At 34.4% G+C, this 21,178-nt stretch overlaps 1 protein-coding gene across 1 annotated transcript in view; it reads right to left on the bottom strand.

Moving 5' to 3' along the window:
* Nucleotides 1–7,282: 7,282 nt before the first annotated feature.
* LOC142349657 (uncharacterized) overlaps nucleotides 7,283–21,178 on the bottom strand; it is a 33,218-nt gene continuing 19,322 nt past the window's right edge. The window contains exons 3-5 of the mRNA XM_075401376.1: nucleotides 12,473–12,627; nucleotides 8,271–8,398; nucleotides 7,283–7,607 (exon numbers count right to left, since the gene is read on the bottom strand). Of these exons, the coding sequence (XP_075257491.1) occupies nucleotides 7,374–7,607; nucleotides 8,271–8,398; nucleotides 12,473–12,627 (517 nt within the window). The 3' untranslated portion in view covers nucleotides 7,283–7,373. The remainder of the gene's footprint in view (nucleotides 7,608–8,270; nucleotides 8,399–12,472; nucleotides 12,628–21,178) is intronic.

The raw sequence follows: 21,178 nt of genomic DNA, 5'->3' as shown, positions 1-21,178 counted from the left end.
AAAGAAGTAGGGAAGAAAGCTGTGATTTTGAGAAAAAAGAAGAAACACTAATAAGAGATGTCTTCAAATCCAATTTAACCTATCCCGAAATACAAAAAAGAGTTGTTAAAACTAACGGTGAATCCAGGAAAAATCTTGAGTTGGCAATCAACATGGAACTCGGGATGCGGAATCAACCTCAAACACAAGCTCATAACAAAACACCGTACAATATTCGTCCAGCACTCGCTCCTCATTTTGGTCTACCATGAACAATTTTCTCAAGAAGGGCCCTAGACCACCACCATTCTACTGTTCCAACGGCGGGTAGTATGTGTCCCAAGTCACCGAGAAAAATGTATAGAAAAAGGAAAAATTGCAATGATTGTGGTTCTGCTAAAGTGTGCAGAAAACAAAGAAGTAAACAAAGGAATGCCCCAAATAAAAAAAACAAATCAACCAGCGCCATAAAATAGGAACCTAAGTCTGAGAACTCGGTGGTGTGGACTATGTGCATTCCTTGACAGGACTATATAAATCAGACTATAGTAGCGGAGAAGTCAATCAACGACGATCTCGGAAAAATAATGCCCATTTATTTGTCCATCAAAGATGAAAACATGTCAACTACTCTTCTTGTTGGCTCCTGACGTGCATGCAGTATCTTGGATAAATCATTCGCGAAGCGGGTAGTCAACAGTGAGCCATAAGCGATATGGGTCAGCGAAATAAACAAACCGCAAATGCGAACTTTTTCGAATGAACCAATCCAGATTGAAGAAATAATTCGGACCCCGGGAGCAAGCAATGGCTTGTATATACCAGCTGTCATTTTCACAGATGTTGCTGATGGCCTCAAAACACTCATCGGTTGCGATCATTTTGACCAACTTGGACCTGCAGTCACACAATTCTCATCTCAAATAGGTAATCAAGTGAATAACATTTTGCCACATTGTGCAATTATAATTTGTAGCTCTTCATTTCCCAAGTCTGATATCTTGTATTGGAAGATCAAAAACTATATAGCCAAATCAAAATTCCACAAACACGTCAAACTGTAACTTCAGAAAGGAAGATATACCTTGTGCTGATCGAACCAGTTAATACAAATTGTCTTTGGGGAAGCTCTAAATGACGAAAAAGGCAACGAGTTATATACCTTCTAGCCGCCATGGATTGTTTTTCTAAGTTACCCACTGCATGCATATTTGTCGAAGAGAATGGCCCAAATGTAACAAAATTTTGGGCCATTCAAGTAAAGAATTTCTGTAATAGACAGAACATAGTAATTTTTAAGTCTCCGATTAATGACCATCGGGCAATTGAACTGGTAGAAAGATTGATACAGACAATTAAGAACAGAATTGCATGTATTAACGTTGAAAAAGGAGCTACAAACTCGTTCCACCTAAAACGTGCATTAACGATAATTGTGAACCAAATGCGAAGATTAGAACAAAAAATCGCGTTCTTTGAAGCACACTTTGGTAGAAATCCTAATGCCCCCCTGAGCGTAATCTGTACTACATCTAAGTTGTTTAACTTCCCATAGGAGAATATTATGAAAAATTATGAAATTATTATAGATGAAGACTTATTGGTCGGAATTATGATTGAAATCCCGAATGCACCATCAACATCTCTATAACAATTGACTCCACAACCACAAGTCGATCTAAATGCAGACAAGAGAATGAGTGGACAAAGAAGGAGACGCCCAAACTATTACGGATTTTAAGAATTATCTTCGGGTTCTCTGATATGTGTTCCTCGAAAAAGACGAACTGGATACGTGGAAAAACTTTAGCCACCGAGAACATCGCTAATCGAAACAGTTAAGACAGCAGCAGAACAAGCTCCTGAAAAGGAAACATCTCAACCATTATTGGAAAAGTATCTCGCACGACTTGCGGGTTAGGTATCTGAATGTCGGGAGCTCGACAGCCGAAGATGATTTCAATGTTTGTTCATGAGGTGGAATTGATTTAAATTAAACTGTTTTTAATTAGCAAAATAAAATGTGTAACTAGCTATGATAACCGGCACATATATTTTTCCTTCATGTTACAAATTTGTTTTATTATTTCATTTTACAATTATTTAAAATTTTCTTATTGTGAAAATTTTATCAAGGTTCTTGGGGTTATGTGATACCTGATCCTCATCATTTAATTTAGTGCGGCAATTTTAATTTAATGCGTTATTTAGTCCAAATTAACTTGCATTTCATTTCAACTTTTTTTAAGTTTTTATTTCAAAGTTCCCACTTGATTGTTGTCGTCTGTTCATTCATATTTCACTTCTCACTGAATGATCAGACATGTGTGTTGTTCATACTCACTTTTGCTGACAACCACATCAGTATTCATTGTCTTAACTGACACTATTCAAATTCAGTAATCAAAACTTTCTTCTGATTTTGCTCCGCAAAGCACAATTCATTATTTAATTAAGCATTTCGCCTGGCTATACCTCGTCTAAAATTCGAAGTATGTCTTCGCGCCGGCGGATAAATTTTTGTTACATTTTGGCTTTTGTAGGTCACTGATTCTTCACCACTCTATTCCTTTAACAAAACGCTTATTAACATCTACATGCTGCCCGAGTTTTCAAATAAAGCCTTTGAGTTTGATTGTTTATTGCTTTACTTGCTTGAACATTTTGGGTTCTCAAAATCAAGGTGAAATTTCTAGTCTTGTCTGCATTTGCTGTTATTGTTATTGTTCAGATTCAAAATTGAGACACTCAAAAGAACCATTGGACTAGTCAGCGGAAAAAATATTCCATAAGTCCAGTTGCAAGCAGTCAAATTTATTCAAAGAAAACCGATTGACTGAAAAATACTCATAGATAAACTCCAACCATTTATAAACTTCATCTTTGAAAAAACTGAGATCTTTCTTTTCTCATGAACGTAATCATTGAAAAGAAAGGCAATATGAGAGTCAAAAAAAAAATTAGCAGAATTTTTAATAAAAGTATGTTGTGCCAGGGTCAACAAAATAGTTACTTATACCCAGAAATAAATAGCTATCAGCGTCTGTGCACCTTAAGAAAAAAACAGTTTAATATATAACTTCATATTTGTAATTTTAAAATTGATTGGTTCATGAAAAGAACAATAATGTATTCAAAAAAGGTTCGAACAATTATTTTTTAATTGATTTTCTTTGTTTCACTAGAATAAACAAAAAAAAACAAATGAAATGACAAACATAAAATCAATTTGAATTATTTTTTTGTGTAATATATAAGACAACAGTTTTATCAGTAATCAACTAAAAATTTCAAATTTTAGAAATATAGACAGAGAATTCAAATTATATAACTTTTTCAAATTAAACTTTGATCTGTATAATTTCTCACGTAAAAACATCTATAATATTTTATAAGTTTAGCTTCGGTTAATTAGTGAGTGCAGATTCCAAAAAAGACATTGCAGATGATCACCATGTATGTCATTAGTGAAGTAAGTCAAGTTCGCAGTTGAAACTCAACAAACGCTTGTGCTAGCAAACCATTTGTCCAATCACACTGTCCCAAATAAGAGAAATTAAATTGATTCGGAACCAAAATCCAATATCCTGAAAACTTTGGCATTAAATTTTAAAAAAAAAACTCAACTCCAAAACAGGACTTCAGCAATCAAAATGACTGCTAGCACGGACACACGCTTGATGTTGAAGCAGTTAGAAGCTCTCGTTAATCATAAAACTTCACTAGCCGACAAAAAATATTGGGGTACATTTTTACATAATAAGATGTTATTTTTGAAACAAAGTATAGATACATTTAGTGCCGATTAGATATGAAGAAAATTTCAGTATTCCCTCTTTTTTGATTTTGTAAGAAGTCTGAGTAATTGATAAGTCCAATTAAAAACAACCAAACATAAGCACAAAACTAAATGAGTTATATAGAAAACATGAACAAAACGAAAGAATTCTCCAAATTTCTACGGAAACAAAGTTATCTATGATTAGCTGTCGTTTTGAAAAAGAGACTTAGATTAGGTTATGCCCCATTAATTAGATTACTAAGATATACCATGGGACGTGTCAGTGAAATTAACATTTGATAAGTCCAATGGTAAGCAATCAAAATTAATCAAAGGAAACCGATTGATTGAAAAGCAAAAATCATACAAAACCTATGATAGGAAACATTTGAAAAAGAAACTGAACTTTAGATATGCTACTCAATTTTGAAGGTTCAGGCATCAAAAAAGAAAAAAGACCAGAACCGAAAAATCAAATAACATTTCAATTATTTAACATTTCAAACCAATTAATATTTATACGCTTCATTTCTGCATTAATTGAGAATGTTCATTTCTCAAAATTTTTTAAAAATTTTATAAAATTTTTATAATAATAGTCAGGTTCGCGCTTGGAACTCACCAAGCGCTTGTGCTAACAATTCATTTGTCAAACCATACTGTCCCAAATAAGCGAAATTAAAATGATTCGGAACCAAACGCCATTATCCTGAAAACTTTGGCTTTAAGTTTTGAAAAAAACTCAACACTTAAAAAGGACTTCACAAATCAAAACGATTGATAACTCAAACACACGCTTGATTGTGAAGTAGTTAGAATCTCTCGTTAATCGGAAAATTTTACAAGCCGACAAAAAATATTGAAGAATATTTTTCCATAATTTTATGCTATTTTTGAAACAAAGTATAAATAAACTCGCTGTCAAGAGGATACTCAGACGTTTCAGAATTCTCTCCCTTTTGAATTTTTAAGTCTGAATCTCTCGTTAATCAGAAAAATTTACAAACCGACAAACTAATTTTAAGGGACAATTTTTCAATAATATGATGTTAATTTTGAACCAAAAATTAAATTAACTTAGTGTCGATTAGATAGCAGAATTTTCAGTAAACCCACTCTTTTGATTTTGTAAGAAATCTGAATAATTGATAAGTCCAATTAAAAATAACAAACATAAGTACAAAACCAAATGAGTTATGAAGAAAACAGGAACAAAACGAAAGAATTCTCCAAACTTCTACGAAAACAGAGTTATCTATGATTAACTATCGTTTTGAAAAAGAGACTTAGATTAAAATATGCCCCAATTTTTACATAATTAAGATGTATCATTGGACTTGTCAGCAAAAATAACTTTTGATAAGTCAAAATACAAGTGCTCAAAATTAATCAAAAGAAACCGATTCGATTGATTGAAAAACCAAAAACAGACAAAACCTAGGTTAGGTAACATTTGAAAAAAAACTGAACTTCAGATATGCTCCTCGCTATTGAAAAAAATACATGAATAATTTAGACTGGAGATTAGGCAAAAAAAGCAAAAAAGTAAAAACTCAAAAATCAGTTAACATTTTATTTTACCAAATTTATTTGAATATCGAAAAATTCTGGCAAATTCAAAAAATGTAACTATTAACTCCAACCACTTATAAGCTTCATTTATGCATATACTTTGATTTTTCATTTCTCAGAACTTTATAAAATTAGAGAACAAAAATATCAAACATCAATACAAAAACACTTTAAATCATTACAATGAACATTGAAATAAAAGGCAATATGAGAGTAGAAACGGAACCAATTAGCAAAATTTTCAAAAAAGTACATGGTGCCAGGGTCAACAAAACCATTGTTTATCAACAGAAAGATTTAGTTATTATCATCTATGACAAAATCATTTTAATTTGAAACTTCGAATTTGTAATTTAAAAATTGATTGGTCCATAAAAAGGTTCGCAAAAACGCTCATAAAGTTGAAGTTAATTGATTTTTAATTGGTTTTCTTTGTTTTACTAGAATAAATACCAATACAAATGAAATGACTAACACAAAATCTTATGGAATCCTTTTTTTGTGCAATATGTAAGACATGTAAGACAACAGTTTTATCAGTAATCAATTAAATATTCCAAATTGCTGAAGTTTAGACAGAAAAATGAACCTATATCTTTTTTTTTCAAATTAAATATTGATATGCATAATATCTCACGTAAGAACATCTATAAATTCCTATAAGCTTAACTTCGGTTTATTAGTGAGTTCAGAATCCAAAAAAGACATTGCAGATGATCACCATCTATGTCATTAGTGAGGTAAGTCAGGTTTGCACTGGGAACTCAACAAACACTTGTGCTAACAAATCAGCTGTCAAATCCCAAATAAGCAAAACTAAGTGGATTGGGAACCAAACGTCAATATAAAAACCAAAAAATTTACCTTTGATTGGCTATCGTTTTGAAAAAGAGAAGGTTAAGCCATGTCCCATTATTCACTTACGAACACTTGAAAAAAGAGATTGAAGTGCAAGCCATAAAAATAACACCAAGAACAATCTGAACTGAATATTCACTTATATTTTTGAGAACATCATGTGTTCAGTCATAAAAACATTTAGCCAGGACCTCAGGCCATTGATAGGCCTCCTTCTCCTTCTATGAAATCGATGAGATCATATGTTACTCGGACTAACAAAATTACCAAAAATACAGAACGAAAGCATCTATGGTCAAACCCCAAAATGAGCTGAAAATTTAATTAAATTAAATAATTTCAACATAATCGATACTATTCAATATTAATCAGGTCATAAAACGGCCAAAACTTCCAACACTTTTTTGAAAAACTTCCGTGCCATAGTCAACTAACTCTTAATTTGCCCATTAACCCAGAAAATCGGTGTAAAAACTGAAATGTTCGCAAAAACATCAATAATTCCTCGAAATTAATTAAAAACATTTTAATTTTTACAATCTAGGGTTGGTGGGATTTCTAATGACACCACTCACATTTTTGTACGATGCTGATATATCGATTGGCTAAAATTGACAGAACAGAAAGATCCAGATGAGCATTTATTTCCTCCCCCTTCAAGAAGGGTGGGATCAAAATTATCCCTTCACAGGGCTCGCACTTCGTCTCTCTGGGTCCGCACACACTTGGCCACCTTACCAAATAATTGAATTGGTTTCCCACGGGTTCTCGGTTATAGCGAAACCTACGAGGGAAATAGCGCATAATAGATACATATTTAGGTTGCAATTACAATTGTCCAGTAGTGATTTACGTTTAGATTTCGTTACGGGATGCCAGTGGTATGGTCTGATGCGGCTAGTCTTTCGGCGCTCATTCACTGCATGGAAAATTTTCAACGCATGAAAGTCTCGTCGGAGATCAATTTATTCCGCGAATTGAAGGGGGTACATATGGGGGGGGGGGTATTTATATCGTTATCTGTACCCCCTTGAATTACGGGACTATGAATTCTCTGATGAGTCTTTATTCATAATTTACGTAAAGTTTCTTCAAACTCTTAAGTTGATTTTCGTCATAATTATAAATTTTTTTTTGAAGAGTATGAAACACCAAAAAAGAAAATTTCTTTCATAATTGACAACTAGTAGCAATGGTGCGGTTTAGTTTTGCATACATACTCCGCTCTAAACCAATCAAAATCCACCAATCGTCTCAAGTTGTCTAATTTCTCAAAGAAGTATAGCATTGTTTTCTGAGCAAGTATCAAACTTTCTCTCGCCTCCGGTGGAATCGGAATGTCGTATTCCACTTTGAGTTGACCGGTTCCAAATCCAAGTTGCGAAACAATTGAACCACAATCAGTGCTTCGCACAATCTGAAAACAAAATGCGCTCAGTAACATTGAATAATTTGTTGAAATGCATAATAATCAATGAGACCACGTCGGGAGTTGAGTTAAGGCCGGCTAGTTTTCTTCATATTTTGTCACAAAATGTGGAGAAAAAGTATTTCCCAGGATGAGGTCTGCGTTCTAAAAGTTGTACTGAGAAAGCCGACTTGGGTCGCGGTCAAAGGTCTCCACACCACTTAGACCTTGTGACAGACCGAGCAAACTTGGTAACCCTCTGGGCCAGAACGACCAAACTTGAGCCGTACCCTGATCCAGACTGAACATACCTACGGTAAGATCTTGGTTGACAACAAACAGACCTCGGATTGTTTTATAAGCAACTGCAATTTTTTGCGGTGAAAACATTATTTTCGCCGATATAAAACGTGAAGGGTGGGCACTGTGGCAAAGATGTGACAATTCTGCAGAAGGTCAGAGGGTCGAAACCGCACGAGTTGATTTTTGAAATTTTGTTGACTGCTGTTGAAAAAAACCGCAGTAATCTTACAAAAAAATTACCGCTGTCATTGCTAAAAGATGCCGAAGTATTGAGCCGAAAACTATTTATTTTCACCGCTGTTCACTGCAAATCTTACATTATTTCTCTGCAAAACCTCCACCCAGAGTGCTGGGAGTTCATTTGCTAACCTTGATGTAGTTGAGTGACTTCCCAGTGGCATTGAAGTCACTAACTCTAGCGAGGTACTCTAATGGCGAGAGTCCTTTCAGTCGACCCTGCTCTTCGTACCAACTGTTTTGGAATTCACAACACCTTCCTGAAAATTAATTTATAAGACGCAGTTGAAGCCAAATTTAGGATAGCCCCCTTCCCAACCACCGAGCATATTAGACTACAAAATTTGATTAGCAATTTATAAACAATTTACCATTATAATGTTTTTTTTAGGAACTGTACTGGTGATTTGCGTATAATGAGGATGGGATGGGGTTCAATAACGGAAAAGCCATCGTTGCTTTTAAGAAATGAATTCGATGAAGCTTAAGATAAGAGTCAATTTCACCAAATGAAATCCAATCGACGGCTGCTTGTATGATGCTCTTCAGTAAGGTTTTGCGCAAAAAATGTTTGTGGATAAAGATGAGGAAAAGTAGTTTTGTCTTCACTTCGCCTGGCATTAACTTTTGCTTGGTTCGGGTTTTTAATTCTTTTCTGATCAATTTTTGCAATAATTATGTAGTAAGAAAATCTGAGTTTTTGAAATTCCAACTGATTAAATAATATTCATTGCGAGGGTGCTTAAACAGACGCAACTATTGTGAAAATGGTCCAGTACTGAATTCGAACCAGCATCTCTTACTTGCAAGCCTTGTGTGTTAACCTATACATCAACACAGCTCTCGAATTAGCGCATCACTTGAAACCCATTTTCATGTTCTTTCTTGTTCCTCGAGGCTCTTTATCCCTAACCAAGTATACGTTGGACAAGTAGAGCTGTTTGTCAAGCTATGTGATGCGCTTTTTATGCACAATACACATTAGGTTGTTATCTCTCTCTCAACTTTCTAAAACTTTATATTGTCTATTTTTGCAGTTAAGCTCAGAGACTGGGATCTGGGACATTAACCTATAAGGTAATGAACTCTCGCAGTCGGAATGAGAATTGTTTTTAATTAAGTACAGAATTAATTTCTCAAAATGAGAGAAAAGCAAAAAAAGTTAATGAGAATTTACAGATTTACAGGCGGAATCTGGTTAATGGATAAAGAGGGGGTTCAAATTTAAGGATTAAAAAAGGAATAAAAATCCGCTGTTTTTATTTGTATATATATATTTATTATATATATATATATATATATATATATATATATATATATATATATATGTATATATATATATATATATATAAAAATATATTTATATATATATATATATATATATATACCCGATATCAGTGCAAAATAGTTAAAATATAAAAAGTTATTTGATCACCATCATTTGTATGCAAGATTCGCAAGGGTTACCAATTTTGGTTAGCTCCAATAAAATTCCCAGAAATCTTTTGCCCGTCCGGGTGTATCATGACCATACACGTACATTAAACACGTGGAGGTAGAATTTGAAATTTGAATCAGATGTAAAACAAAATGGTTCTTTTATAATAATTTTAATCAGTTGAAACTGAGCTTAGCATCGCTTTATCGGAGATTCGATTCAAATGTTTTTTAAGTTTAACTTACATTCTCTGTTGTATTCTTGACAAGTTTAACTATCTCTTCAACTATTTTTACATCTAATTTGAAAGTCGATTTCTAACACTTCCACTCAGACTGGAGCTGGTTGCTGACAGTCTGCTCTCATCAAAACTGGTCTGGTGGTTTCCCACTTCGATATAGGTGAAGATTTCGCGAACAAGTCCGCTGCCATTTTGCCAGTACAAACATAGTAAACTGAAAAAGTTCCATTTTTCATCCTGTACCAAATGAAGTTAAGTTTTGTCTCGATGTGCGTGCTCCTCTTTTGCATGACTGGGTTTTGGCAGACTCTGATAAGTTCTGGTTACCCTCTCCAGCTGCTATTGGATTTTCCTGTTGAATGTCAAAATCCTGAAGAAGTTGCTTCAAGTACAATGCTTTTTGAGCTCCTGCCATGCTCTGATCTTCTGTTTCCAATAAAGGAAGAGCAAGAGCAACTCTGGTCCTCTTTTTGATAACTTGGGCCCAAAACCTGTTAGGGGGTCTCAGCAGGCGCAACTGCTGTGAAAATGGACCAGTACTGGATTCGAATCAGCATCTCATACGTGCGAGCCGAGTATGCTAACCATCGCACCAACTGGTCAAAAGTTCTTGAACTCGGGCATCTCTTTTAACCATTTTTTTCATGTTCTTTCTTGCTCCTCAAGGCCCCTTTTCTCTAGCCATGAATACGTTGAACAGGCAGAGCTCTTGTCAGGCTATGCCAAGCCAATCTTATGCACAATTCACATTAAGTTGTTTTCTCTTAACTTTCTAACATTCATTGTCCTTCTAAAATGGACGCTCGGTTGACGAGCTAGGTGCTATTTAACTCTTCATGATAGACACCAAAGTTCCACTTTTTAATTTTTTCCAATGTGCTCAATCTTTTATTATCAAATATTTCAAATTCGAATAGCTTTCTCTTCGCTTTGTGCTCTGAAATGGGTTTCCAGTAATGTCAAAACTGGGTTAAAACAACTATGCAGGTTTGATCACAAAAGGAGGGCAATTGGGCTATTAAAACAGAAGCAAAAAATATGTTGCGAGGTAGAGCGGAAATTAGAAAGAGAAGAAGATTTTCGCAAGGAATACAGCAATAGAAAGAAAGTAAGAGGTACGAGTGATTTATAATGGCTGAAAAAGGGTAAATTTCGAGAAACAGTAAAAGAAATGTCATGCGATGTAAAGATTAGCTAAAATGGGCTGAGACGGCAAATGTTTTTCAGAATTTAATCACAAGAAACAATTCACTGATTGATGATCAAACTGCATGAGGTTGTAAGGTTCGGATTTTTCACTATAGTCAACCTATAGCAAAAATATAAATCTGGTAGACAAAAAATAAACAGCAAACATTCAATAATACGTCATTCAAACGAAATTAATGATTTGAGAATAATCTGTTCAGTTAACTAAATCAAAAAGGCAACCAAGAAAAGTATGGACCGATTTGAAAATATTTCTTCTCATATCTTACGCAGGGGATACCAAAGAAATTTCGATAAAAAAGCATCCATACGAAAATTGCAAAAATGAGCTCTCACGAACTATCCACGACTTGCCGCCTAGTGAAAACTAATCTTGGTCAAACCTAATTAAAATTTTCCCATCACTACTGATTCAGAGCTATGAACTTGTCACTTCTTAACAGTCTAAACGCCAGTCTTCAAGATTAAAATCTTCGTCAAGACATACAGATCGTGGAAAAATGCACAAGTAAGACAGGACTTGGAAAGTTCTGACTTGCAAACGATTCAAAACATGGCACTTGTGTTTTGACTTGCACTTTGCGGATAGAGGTTTATAAAACTGGGACCAGAAGTACGTATAATTACTTGCAACTATGGGGTTCCAATTATAAAAAAAATTTAGCACTACTATCCGATGGAGTTATGTCGAACAAAAAGGTTGGGGCTGACTTTTTTGGAGCCAGCTGAACCTTTGGAAATGTTTTCTGAGTTAACCATACACTTACAGACCGATAAAACTTCAAGAGATTTACGTAATGGCTCGGATTTTATCATTCCATCTTGGAAAAAAAGTGTAATCGTTTCGACGTCAACACGATCAAGCAAATAAATTGCATTGAAAAAACATATTATTCCAATACCTGATTGAGGGATTATTAGGGATTTCCACGATGATGGATTAATGCTCCTTTTAATCTACACCTCGTTGTCTGTTCATTTTACTTTACGCCAAACGCTAAATGAGCATGTGTGCGTGGAAAATAGCTGGTCATTCTTTTTCTAGCTTTAAACCTATTCACTTATTTCCACTCTTTTTTCTGAGGTATTCACTTTTTTTTCAAAATTGTTGATATCATTTGTTAGTTTTTTTCTGAAAATAAATGCAACTCCCAGGACGATAGTCTGGACATAGGCAATTTTGAACGCATGAAAATCTGGACATGGGGATGTTTGAACGCACTGCGAACGCACAAAAATTTATGATGGCACGAAAGAGGGTACTTTGGGTACTTTCTGTCTCGGGCGTTCCGGACATAGGCATGTTTCGTCTGAGACGGTCTGGACATATCGACTTTCGTTCTGGCACCTCAACCTGGGCTACAATGAAAAAAGGGTATCGGTTTCACTTAAACTGTGTTGAAATTCGGCACTCGTTCATTAACGAGTTGCTATAAGTTGACATACCTAATTCTTCATCAAGCATTGAGAACCAGTTGAGCTCTTGGTAGGTTCTACCTACTACGATATTGAACACTTGGTTGTATTTCTCGTCCCACAAACTTGTTTTATCCACTATTTTTTCGGTGTCATCTAGGTAGCCATACAAGCAGAAGGTTTCACTGAAACCAAAAATTAAATAAAGTTAGAAAAATTTTGCCTCTCCGTAAATGAAGATGAACAGCAATAGGCAAGCAGCAGCCTATTATCAGCCCTGATTTCCTTAATTTTTTCAGAGAAAATTTGTTCATCTTATTCAGCTTTTTTCTTTTTCATTTCAGCTCATTTCAAAGTCATAAATATAAACAGAATTTTCATAAACAGAAAGTACTAAAAATGGAATTTTCAACAGTCCTAACAAAACGCTAAAATGACAACTCAAGAGTTATGTTTGGAGTATACCTCTATAAATGTGAATGTTTCAGTCACTGAACTTTATACGAAAAAAGAGTTAGCATTGAAAACTGTGATATCAAAGTTTTCAGTTCTTTTTGGAGAGATCCCCTGGTCTCCAGTCAATTGGAATCTGAGCCTCAGGGGACGCATGTTTGAATCATTCTTGGAAAATTCTCTGTTATAAAATTTCATTCAAAAAAAAATATTTTTGCTAGCTTGTTAAAAGGCGTCACTTGTGATTTGAAAAACTAACAATCTTTCATAGTCAAGTTCCTCAATATTGTATTCTGATGGGAAAAAATGAAAACTGAGTTTTGATCGATAGGTTATCACATTTCACAGTTGCGCCACCCAACTAGTGCAAAATCAGTGCCAGAAAAATTGCGTTAACTCATTCGGCAAATGTTCAATAAAGGACAAAAAATAATACTTGAAAGAAAAAAAATTTTTTTCAGACCACAAAAGAGCTTTGCAATGAAATTTTCAAATATGGGAAAAAATTTAAAACGCGAATAGCAAAACCTTTTTTTCAAACTATGTCGAAAGTTAAAATTTTATTATAGAATGACCTATTTTGCTCTTGGTTCACTTTTATTGGTGTTGGTAAAGATCCAATCTGACCAGGAATGTTGTTAATTTATAGAATTAATTTTCTCCTAAGGAAATTCTATATTCTAAAATATGCGGTTCAATTTTCAGTTTTTTAATTCTTTAAAAATCATAACCGATACAAACGATGAATGAATACAAAAGTCATTGAGAAAATTGCAAGCTCTTCAAAGATATCTGAAATGATACAATTTGAGGTTTATTATTACGAGTTCTTCTAAAGCTTACGAGAATAATTAGTTCTTCTAAACATTAGTACAATCAGTTGCGGCCACACAGCAAACGTAGCAAGTCGCTGAAAAGCAAAAGAACCAAAGTACATGTCAACAAAAAATCTACTAAATTGATAAAGAAATATTTGTAGACCAAATCTTTTGAGGAAACCTATTTTTTGTTGCTTCTATATGGCACACTTCTTACAAGACGATTATTCTGGAGACAATATGAAGAAGTAACCATTTTGTACAGTAAACGCGGAGAATTATATTAAATTATTCAAAATGATCAGTAAGAATAAAACTAAATATTTTATTCAGTTTAAAGATAAAACACGCTTATTAGAAAATTATACAGCAGTAGCCCCTGTAGGTTGCAATAAAAGTATCTGACACTCAAGAAAAAGGATCTTTTCAGCGTATTGGGTAAATTTTAATTGCAACCCCGAGATAGCAACGTGCAATTTTTTTTAAATAATGGTTTTCTATGTTATGACACGTGCACTAAAACTGGAGGATGCATAACGTACTGGAGGGCACAAACGGAAAAGATACAGGAAAACATTTTTAAATTAAAAACGAAATGTACTATTCATTTTTATCGAAACACGAAAAAAAATATTTATGCTCTACAGCTAGTTGCGACGAGCTTCGAAAAAAGTTGTCAAATCTACCGTTCTTAACCAATTAGGTAATACTTGGGAAAATCAGTTTATTTTTGAAACTGCTCACGCGTATTTTTTGTGCTGTCCTTTTGTAGTCCCCATTATTTCATGATTATACGTCAGGGGCATATACATTTACTACGACTACCACCCAACAATGGAGTGTATCATGGGACAGACCCATTTTCCTACCTCCTTTTGTTAGTATCATCCCAATTATTGAGAACTGAAACTCTATTTGATTAAGGCTTTTTGATGTTCAAGTTATTAAAGTATTGAAACGAGGCAACAGGCATAGTGAAACCCCTATTAAGGGTTTCGAAAGCAATAATATAAAAAGCTCAGCTGGATCAGTTTGCATTGCACCAACTGTTTTTCTCCATCACGATTTTTGCATGGTTATGCAGGACGTTAGAATGTGAAAGATCGAATGTGCGTTTGTTTGATATAAAATTTTTAAGTTGGGGTCGGACGAAACAGAACAGATCCCGCCAGCTTAAAAGTATGCGTATTTTTTGTACGTTTTAAGGTTGCGTTTTCCGGAACAAAACAGTTTATTGATATCGAAAAAAACGCCAACGTTCCTATAACATTACATATTATAATTAAAGTGCCGCAGTAGCTAAAATTTTTGGAAATCTGACATAACAGCCAGCTGTAATATGGGTTGTTGCTTTGAGTGTTAGTGACCAGTGACGATTGTAGAATTGTTGTATTAACGAATACGGAAACCACGCAAATCTTCAATTTAAAGTTTATCAGCCCACTGTTTTCTGAAACCTCCATGTTGACATTTCCCAGTCGTGGAATGTACTTATGAAAAGACTCTACCCGACATTCAGTTGGCGTGAACAGACCTCGGCACAATCGCGGCTCAAAGAGTCCAACAAAAGACACTAGTTCTACTTTGTCGTAATCTTGATTTTTAGCTCAATTCAAGTTTTAGTTTAACCCGATTTTGGTATAAGACGTTAGCTTGACACAAAATATGTGCTCGAAGGATGACAAAAAATTTAGTTTCATTCGAGCCAAGGAGCTGTTCAAATTTAATCAAATTAGATAGCAAAGTTTCCATATGTAAGTAGCTTGTAGTTAAAATTAATTTTAAAACCACTAGAACTTTAAAGTCAATTCGGATCTTATTGCTCCAACAGCACGTGCAATATTTTTAAATAACGATTTACGGATCTTTTCCGTTTGTGCCCCCCCCCCCCCAGTATGTTATGCACCCCCCAGTTACAGAGCACGTGCCATTACATAGTAAATCAGTATGTAAAAATTTTGCACGTGCGTCTGGGGGGGGATGCAGATTATATGCGCCCACTAAGCTGGGGAGGGGGGGGGGGGCACAAACGGAAAAGATCCCGATTTACTAAGGAATGGCACGTGCACGTGCTGTTATAGGGGGTTCCATTGCGTAATGGTGGTGGGGATCCGTCTTTTCAAAAGGCAAGATCTATGCATAAATGAAAACTGCAGTTACTGAGAAAATTACATGCTCTCCAAAGAAATCTGAATAGATAAAATTGGAGGTTTAAATTTACAAGTTCTTTTTAAAGCTTGAGAGAAGAATCAAATGTTCTAAACATCAGTTGAAACAGTTGCAACCACAGAAGCGAACGTAGCAAATCATTGAAAAGCAAAAGAACCGAAGTACCTGTCAACGCTAAGTCTTCTTGTTTTGTTTGCTTCTATTTATTGAAAAAAAACTTGGAGATCAATTGAAAAAAAGATTAAAAACGAAAAAAGAATGGGAGTTGATACTGCTTCTAACAAAAAACTCACGTTACGTTTTACAATATCGGTACTATTGAAAAAACGTCAACCACTGAATACTGCTACTACCACCCAAAAATGTAGCGTATCATTTGACTTCCTTTTGTTAGTAGCATCGCAACTTTATTGAGAATTGAAAATCACAAGTGCTATAAAAAGATACTATATCGCAGTACTGTAATTATGAGTTTCTACTAAATTTAAGCAATAGTTTACAGAACTTTTGTCATGCAAGTGTAAAATTGATTGAGGTTTTTTGATGTTCAGGTTATTCATGTATTGAAATGAGGCAACAGATATAGCGAAACCATTAAGGACTTTCGAAAGCAGTAAACTAAAAAGCTACACTGGATCATTGTGTTTCACCCGAACTGTTATACTCCGGTCACAACTTTTGTATTATTATACAGGACGTTATTATGTAAAAGATAGAATGTGCGTTTGGGTGAGGTAGTTTTTTAAGCGAGTTCAAAAGTATGCGTGATTTTTTGTACGAGTTAAAGTTACAGTTTCAGGAACAAAAATGTTTATTGTTATCGAAAAAAAACGTCAACTCTCCTTTAATTTTACTTATAATTTGAAAATTGTGCCGTAATAGCTAATTTTATTGTAAATTTGACTTAGCAGTCAGCCATGTCGAAATACGAATAAAGAAACGAGGCAACATTTATAGCGAAACCATTATTAAGAACGTTCGAAAGCAGAGCAGTAATCTAAAAAGCTCAACTGGATCATCGTGTTTCGCCCGAACTGTTGTACTCCGTCACAACTTTTGTATTATTATACAGGACGTTATTATGTAAAAGATAGATTGTGAGTTTGGGTGCGGCCTTCTTTACAAACGGGGGGGGGGGGCGGTGCGCTGAAACAGAAAACATCCGATCAGTTCAAAAGTATGTGTGATTTTTTGTACTAGTTAAAGTTACAGTTTCGGGAACAAAACTGTTTATTGTTATCAAAAAATTGTCAACTCTCCTTTAATTTTACTTATTATTTCAAAATTGGGCCGTAATGGCTAAAATTAATGAAAATTTGAGATAGCAGCCAGCTATGTCGAAATACGAATAAAGAGAAGTATGCTCTAAAGCTAGTTGCTACGAGCTTCCGAAAAAGTGGTCAAGTCTACCGTTCTTAATCAATTAGGTAAAATTGGGGATAAATCAGTTTTTTTAAAACTGCTCATGCGAGTTTTTTGTTCTATCCCATTGTAGCCCTCAATATTTCATTATTAAACGTTAGGGGCAAACATTATACTACTACAACCACCCAAAAATGGAGTGTATCCTGTGACAGACCCGTTTTTTCCTACCTCTTTTTGTTAGTAGCATCCCAACATTATTGCGAACTGAAATTCGCGCGTGTTTTAATAAGATATTATATCGCAATATTGAAATTATGAGATTCTACTGAACTTAAGCAATAATTTACAGACGTTTGTCATGCAAGTGTAAATTTGATTGAGGCTTTTGAAGTTCAAGTTATTAATGTATTGAAACGAGGCAACAAGCATAGTGAAACCCTTATTAAGAGTTTCGAAATTAGTAATATAAAAAGCGCAGCTGGATCATTTCGTTTGGCCCCAACTGTTTTTCCCCATCACAACTTGTGTATTATTATACAAGACGTTATTATGTAAAAGATAGAATGTGCTTTTGGGTGACGTAATATTCTTAAGCTGGGGTGGGGTGAAACAGAATAGATCCGGCCAGTTCAAAAGTTTGCGCGTTTTTTTTGTACGAGTTAAAGTTGCAGTTTCAGTAACAAAACTGTTTATTTTTGTTTATAATTAAAAATTGTTTATAATTTCTGTTTATAATTAAAAATTGCCGTAAGCTAAAATTATAGGAAATTTGACATAGCAGACAGCTGAAATATGGATTGTTGCTTAACTTTCAGTGTTAGGGACCAGTGATGCTTGTTGAACTGTTGTTTTAAAGAATACGGAAATCACGCAACTCATTTTATTAAACAATTCTTTTTCTGAAGCCTCCATGTGAACACTTCCCAGTCTAGGAATGTAATTATGAAAATATCCTACCCGACAATAAGGTGGCATGAACAGACCCATCTCGACTCAAATGGTAGTAGTAAGATAATCTGCCATATGCTTGTAGGGGGGGGGGGTTCGGACCCCCCCCCCCTACAAGACTTTTTACCACCGAAAAACTGGTTTTCTCTTTGTGAAACAAAGTTTTTTGGCTAAGTTTCGCCAGCTTGTGAGAAGTTCTTGGGTTAAGCAGTCTGGCGAAACTTATCCAAAAAACTTTGTTTCACAAAGAGAAAATCAGTTTTTCGGTGGTAAAAAGTCTTGTAGGGGGGTGGGGTCCGAACCCCCGCCCCAACAAGCATATGGCAGATTTCCGCTGTGGCAATGTTTGCTGTATATAGAATAAGGTGTTACCTAAGTTCTAGACTCTCACCAAATGTTTTTGGTGAAAACATAAAAAATCCAATATAAGACACCAGAGGCCAAAAAATTTCAAAAAATTGAAAAATTTTTTCGAAAATTTTTCAAATTTTTTCAGAGTCCTAAAATTGTATGAAATGGGTTTTGCGCTATGAAAGAGCACTCAAAAGTGATTTTTTGTTGACTTCACTTTTTTCACCTATGCAGTATGGGGGTCGAAACACACAAAAATTTCAAATTTTTGAGGAAAAAATTCCAAAATTTTTTGGAGTTCTAAATTGGTATGAAATGGATTTTACGCTGTGAAAGAGCAGTCAAAGGTGGTTTTTTGTTGAGTTCACTTTCCTTCACCTAGGCAGTATGGGGGTCAACACATAAAAAAATTTTGAATTTTTGAGAAAAAAATTCCAAAGTTTTGTAAAGTCCTAAAATGGTTTGAAATGGATTTTGCGCTATGAAAGAGCAGTCAAAGGTGGCTTTTTGTTGAGTTCACTTTCCTTCACCTAGGCAGTATGGGGGTCAACACATAAAAAAATTTTGAATTTTTGAGAAAAAAATTCCAAAGTTTTGTAAAGTCCTAAAATGGTTTGAAATGGATTTTGCGCTATGAAAGAGCAGTCAAAGGTGGTTTTTTGCTGAGTTCACTTTCCTTCACCTAGGCAGTATGGGGGTCAACACATAAAAAAATTTTGAATTTTTGAGAAAAAAATTCCAAAGTTTTGTAAAGTCCTAAAATGGTTTTAAATGGATTTTGCGCTATGAAGGAGCACTCAGAAGTGATTTTTGTGGACATTTTTTGTTCAACCATGTAAGACCGGAACACCTCAGTTTCTGGACTGGTCTGAAATAAACCAAAGAGCAGTCAGAAACATTTTTTTAAATGACAATACTACTGCAATTGTGCAGTATGATGTGGAAAGCAAGTCTTTATTTTTTTGTATGCATTTGTAACTATCTACATTTCTATCTAAACAAGTAGGTATGTTTGCATTAATGAGCTCAAAAATGTAATTTTCATGTCTGACTGAGTAATTGAAAGAAATGGAAGAATGAAAATTTTAGATATAAAATTATGCGTCCTCATATATATATAATAATGAAAGTATAAATGAAAGTGTATATTTGTTTTTAAGTAAATATAATTGTGCTTAAGTTTAATAATATATTGATATGAGTATAAGCTGGAATGTATGTTTTCGTGTAGATATTGTAATTGTGTGTATATGTCAAGACGTTTATGGTTTTATGTGTGTATGTTTTTCTATATGCATGCGGTGGAAAGTATGTATATATGTCTGAATGTGTTTGTATATATGTATTTATATGCATGCAAGTCTGACGAGAGAGGAAGAGAGAAGTCCCTGGAGGAGGGCAATTTAATTCCTTACAAGAATTTTGTTATTCGTTTCCACGATCCAATAATATTATATCTTACAAACAGATTTTGACCTTCCGTGTAGTCAAAACTCACGCTTTTGTTCTTTAAACATTGGCAAACAAAATGTTACAACCGATGACCACAACAATTTTTTGATGTTCTGAGCATGCTTTTTTGAAAATTGTTGAATTTTCTACATCTATCTAGCTACGATATTAAAAAATATGAAGATTCTTTACAGAAAAAAAAATTAAATTTATGCTTTTGTCTTTTAATCCTTGGCAAGAAAATGAAAAACAAAGTTGAAACACAGTAGACAAAAACAATTTTTTGATATTCTGAGTAAGCTTTTTTGAAAACAGAGTTTTCTCCACACTAATTCAGCTACCCTTTTAGGATTGAGCAAGATTGTGTTCAGGAAAAATATATTTGAGATAAATTGTTGAGAGATAAACAATGAATTGAGCTAAGTAAAAAGAATAAATTCTGTAAAAAACGGAAAAAGTTGGTGAAAAAACTTTGATATGCAGGAGCAGGTGAAGTTTTTTAGTTAAATAAAGTAGATTGATAGCAATTCATCAAGAGCTTGAACCAGACAAAAGTGTAATGATGTATAAGAAGAGTAGTTTGCACTGGAACTGTAAAAAATAGCTAATGTTACAAAAGTTTATTAGCCACTTGATCAATTAAGCAAGAAGGAACACAAACACTGTATCTGCGGGGCTTGCTAGAAACAACTTCAATAGTGTATAAGCCTTTTTTGCGTATTGGGAATAACACTAATGGATAATGCGTGCTGGGACTGAAATCTTAAACAAAGGCGAATAACTTCTTCAGTAAATGGTTCCAACATACTCAATATACTCAACTATTGAACACTGGAAGTAAAATACCAGAGCACCTCAAGCCAACAAAAATCAAATGAGTTCATTATTGTTCTTTCCTGGATCAAATTTACTGTGCATTCAGTAACCCAGTGTATATATTTTGGATGACTTATTGATCTGTTAACGTTTTAAAATATCATAACCGTAACGATATTTGATAGAGCATCGGAAAGAGGTACATCCACTGGAGTTAGAAAAAAGCAGAGTCTATATAACATATAATTGGGCTAAGAAGCCTGGCGAACATTTCGGTATCGAACACAACACTACTGCTACCTACTACTGCTACTACCTGCTACTACAACCTGCAACTACTATCTACAATTAGTCACTAATACTA

Source organism: Convolutriloba macropyga, chromosome 11 (genome assembly GCF_964194025.1).
Source record: "Convolutriloba macropyga chromosome 11, txConMacr16.3, whole genome shotgun sequence".
NCBI lineage: Eukaryota > Metazoa > Xenacoelomorpha > Acoela > Convolutidae > Convolutriloba > Convolutriloba macropyga.
This window is presented reverse-complemented; position numbering and strand designations above follow the sequence as displayed.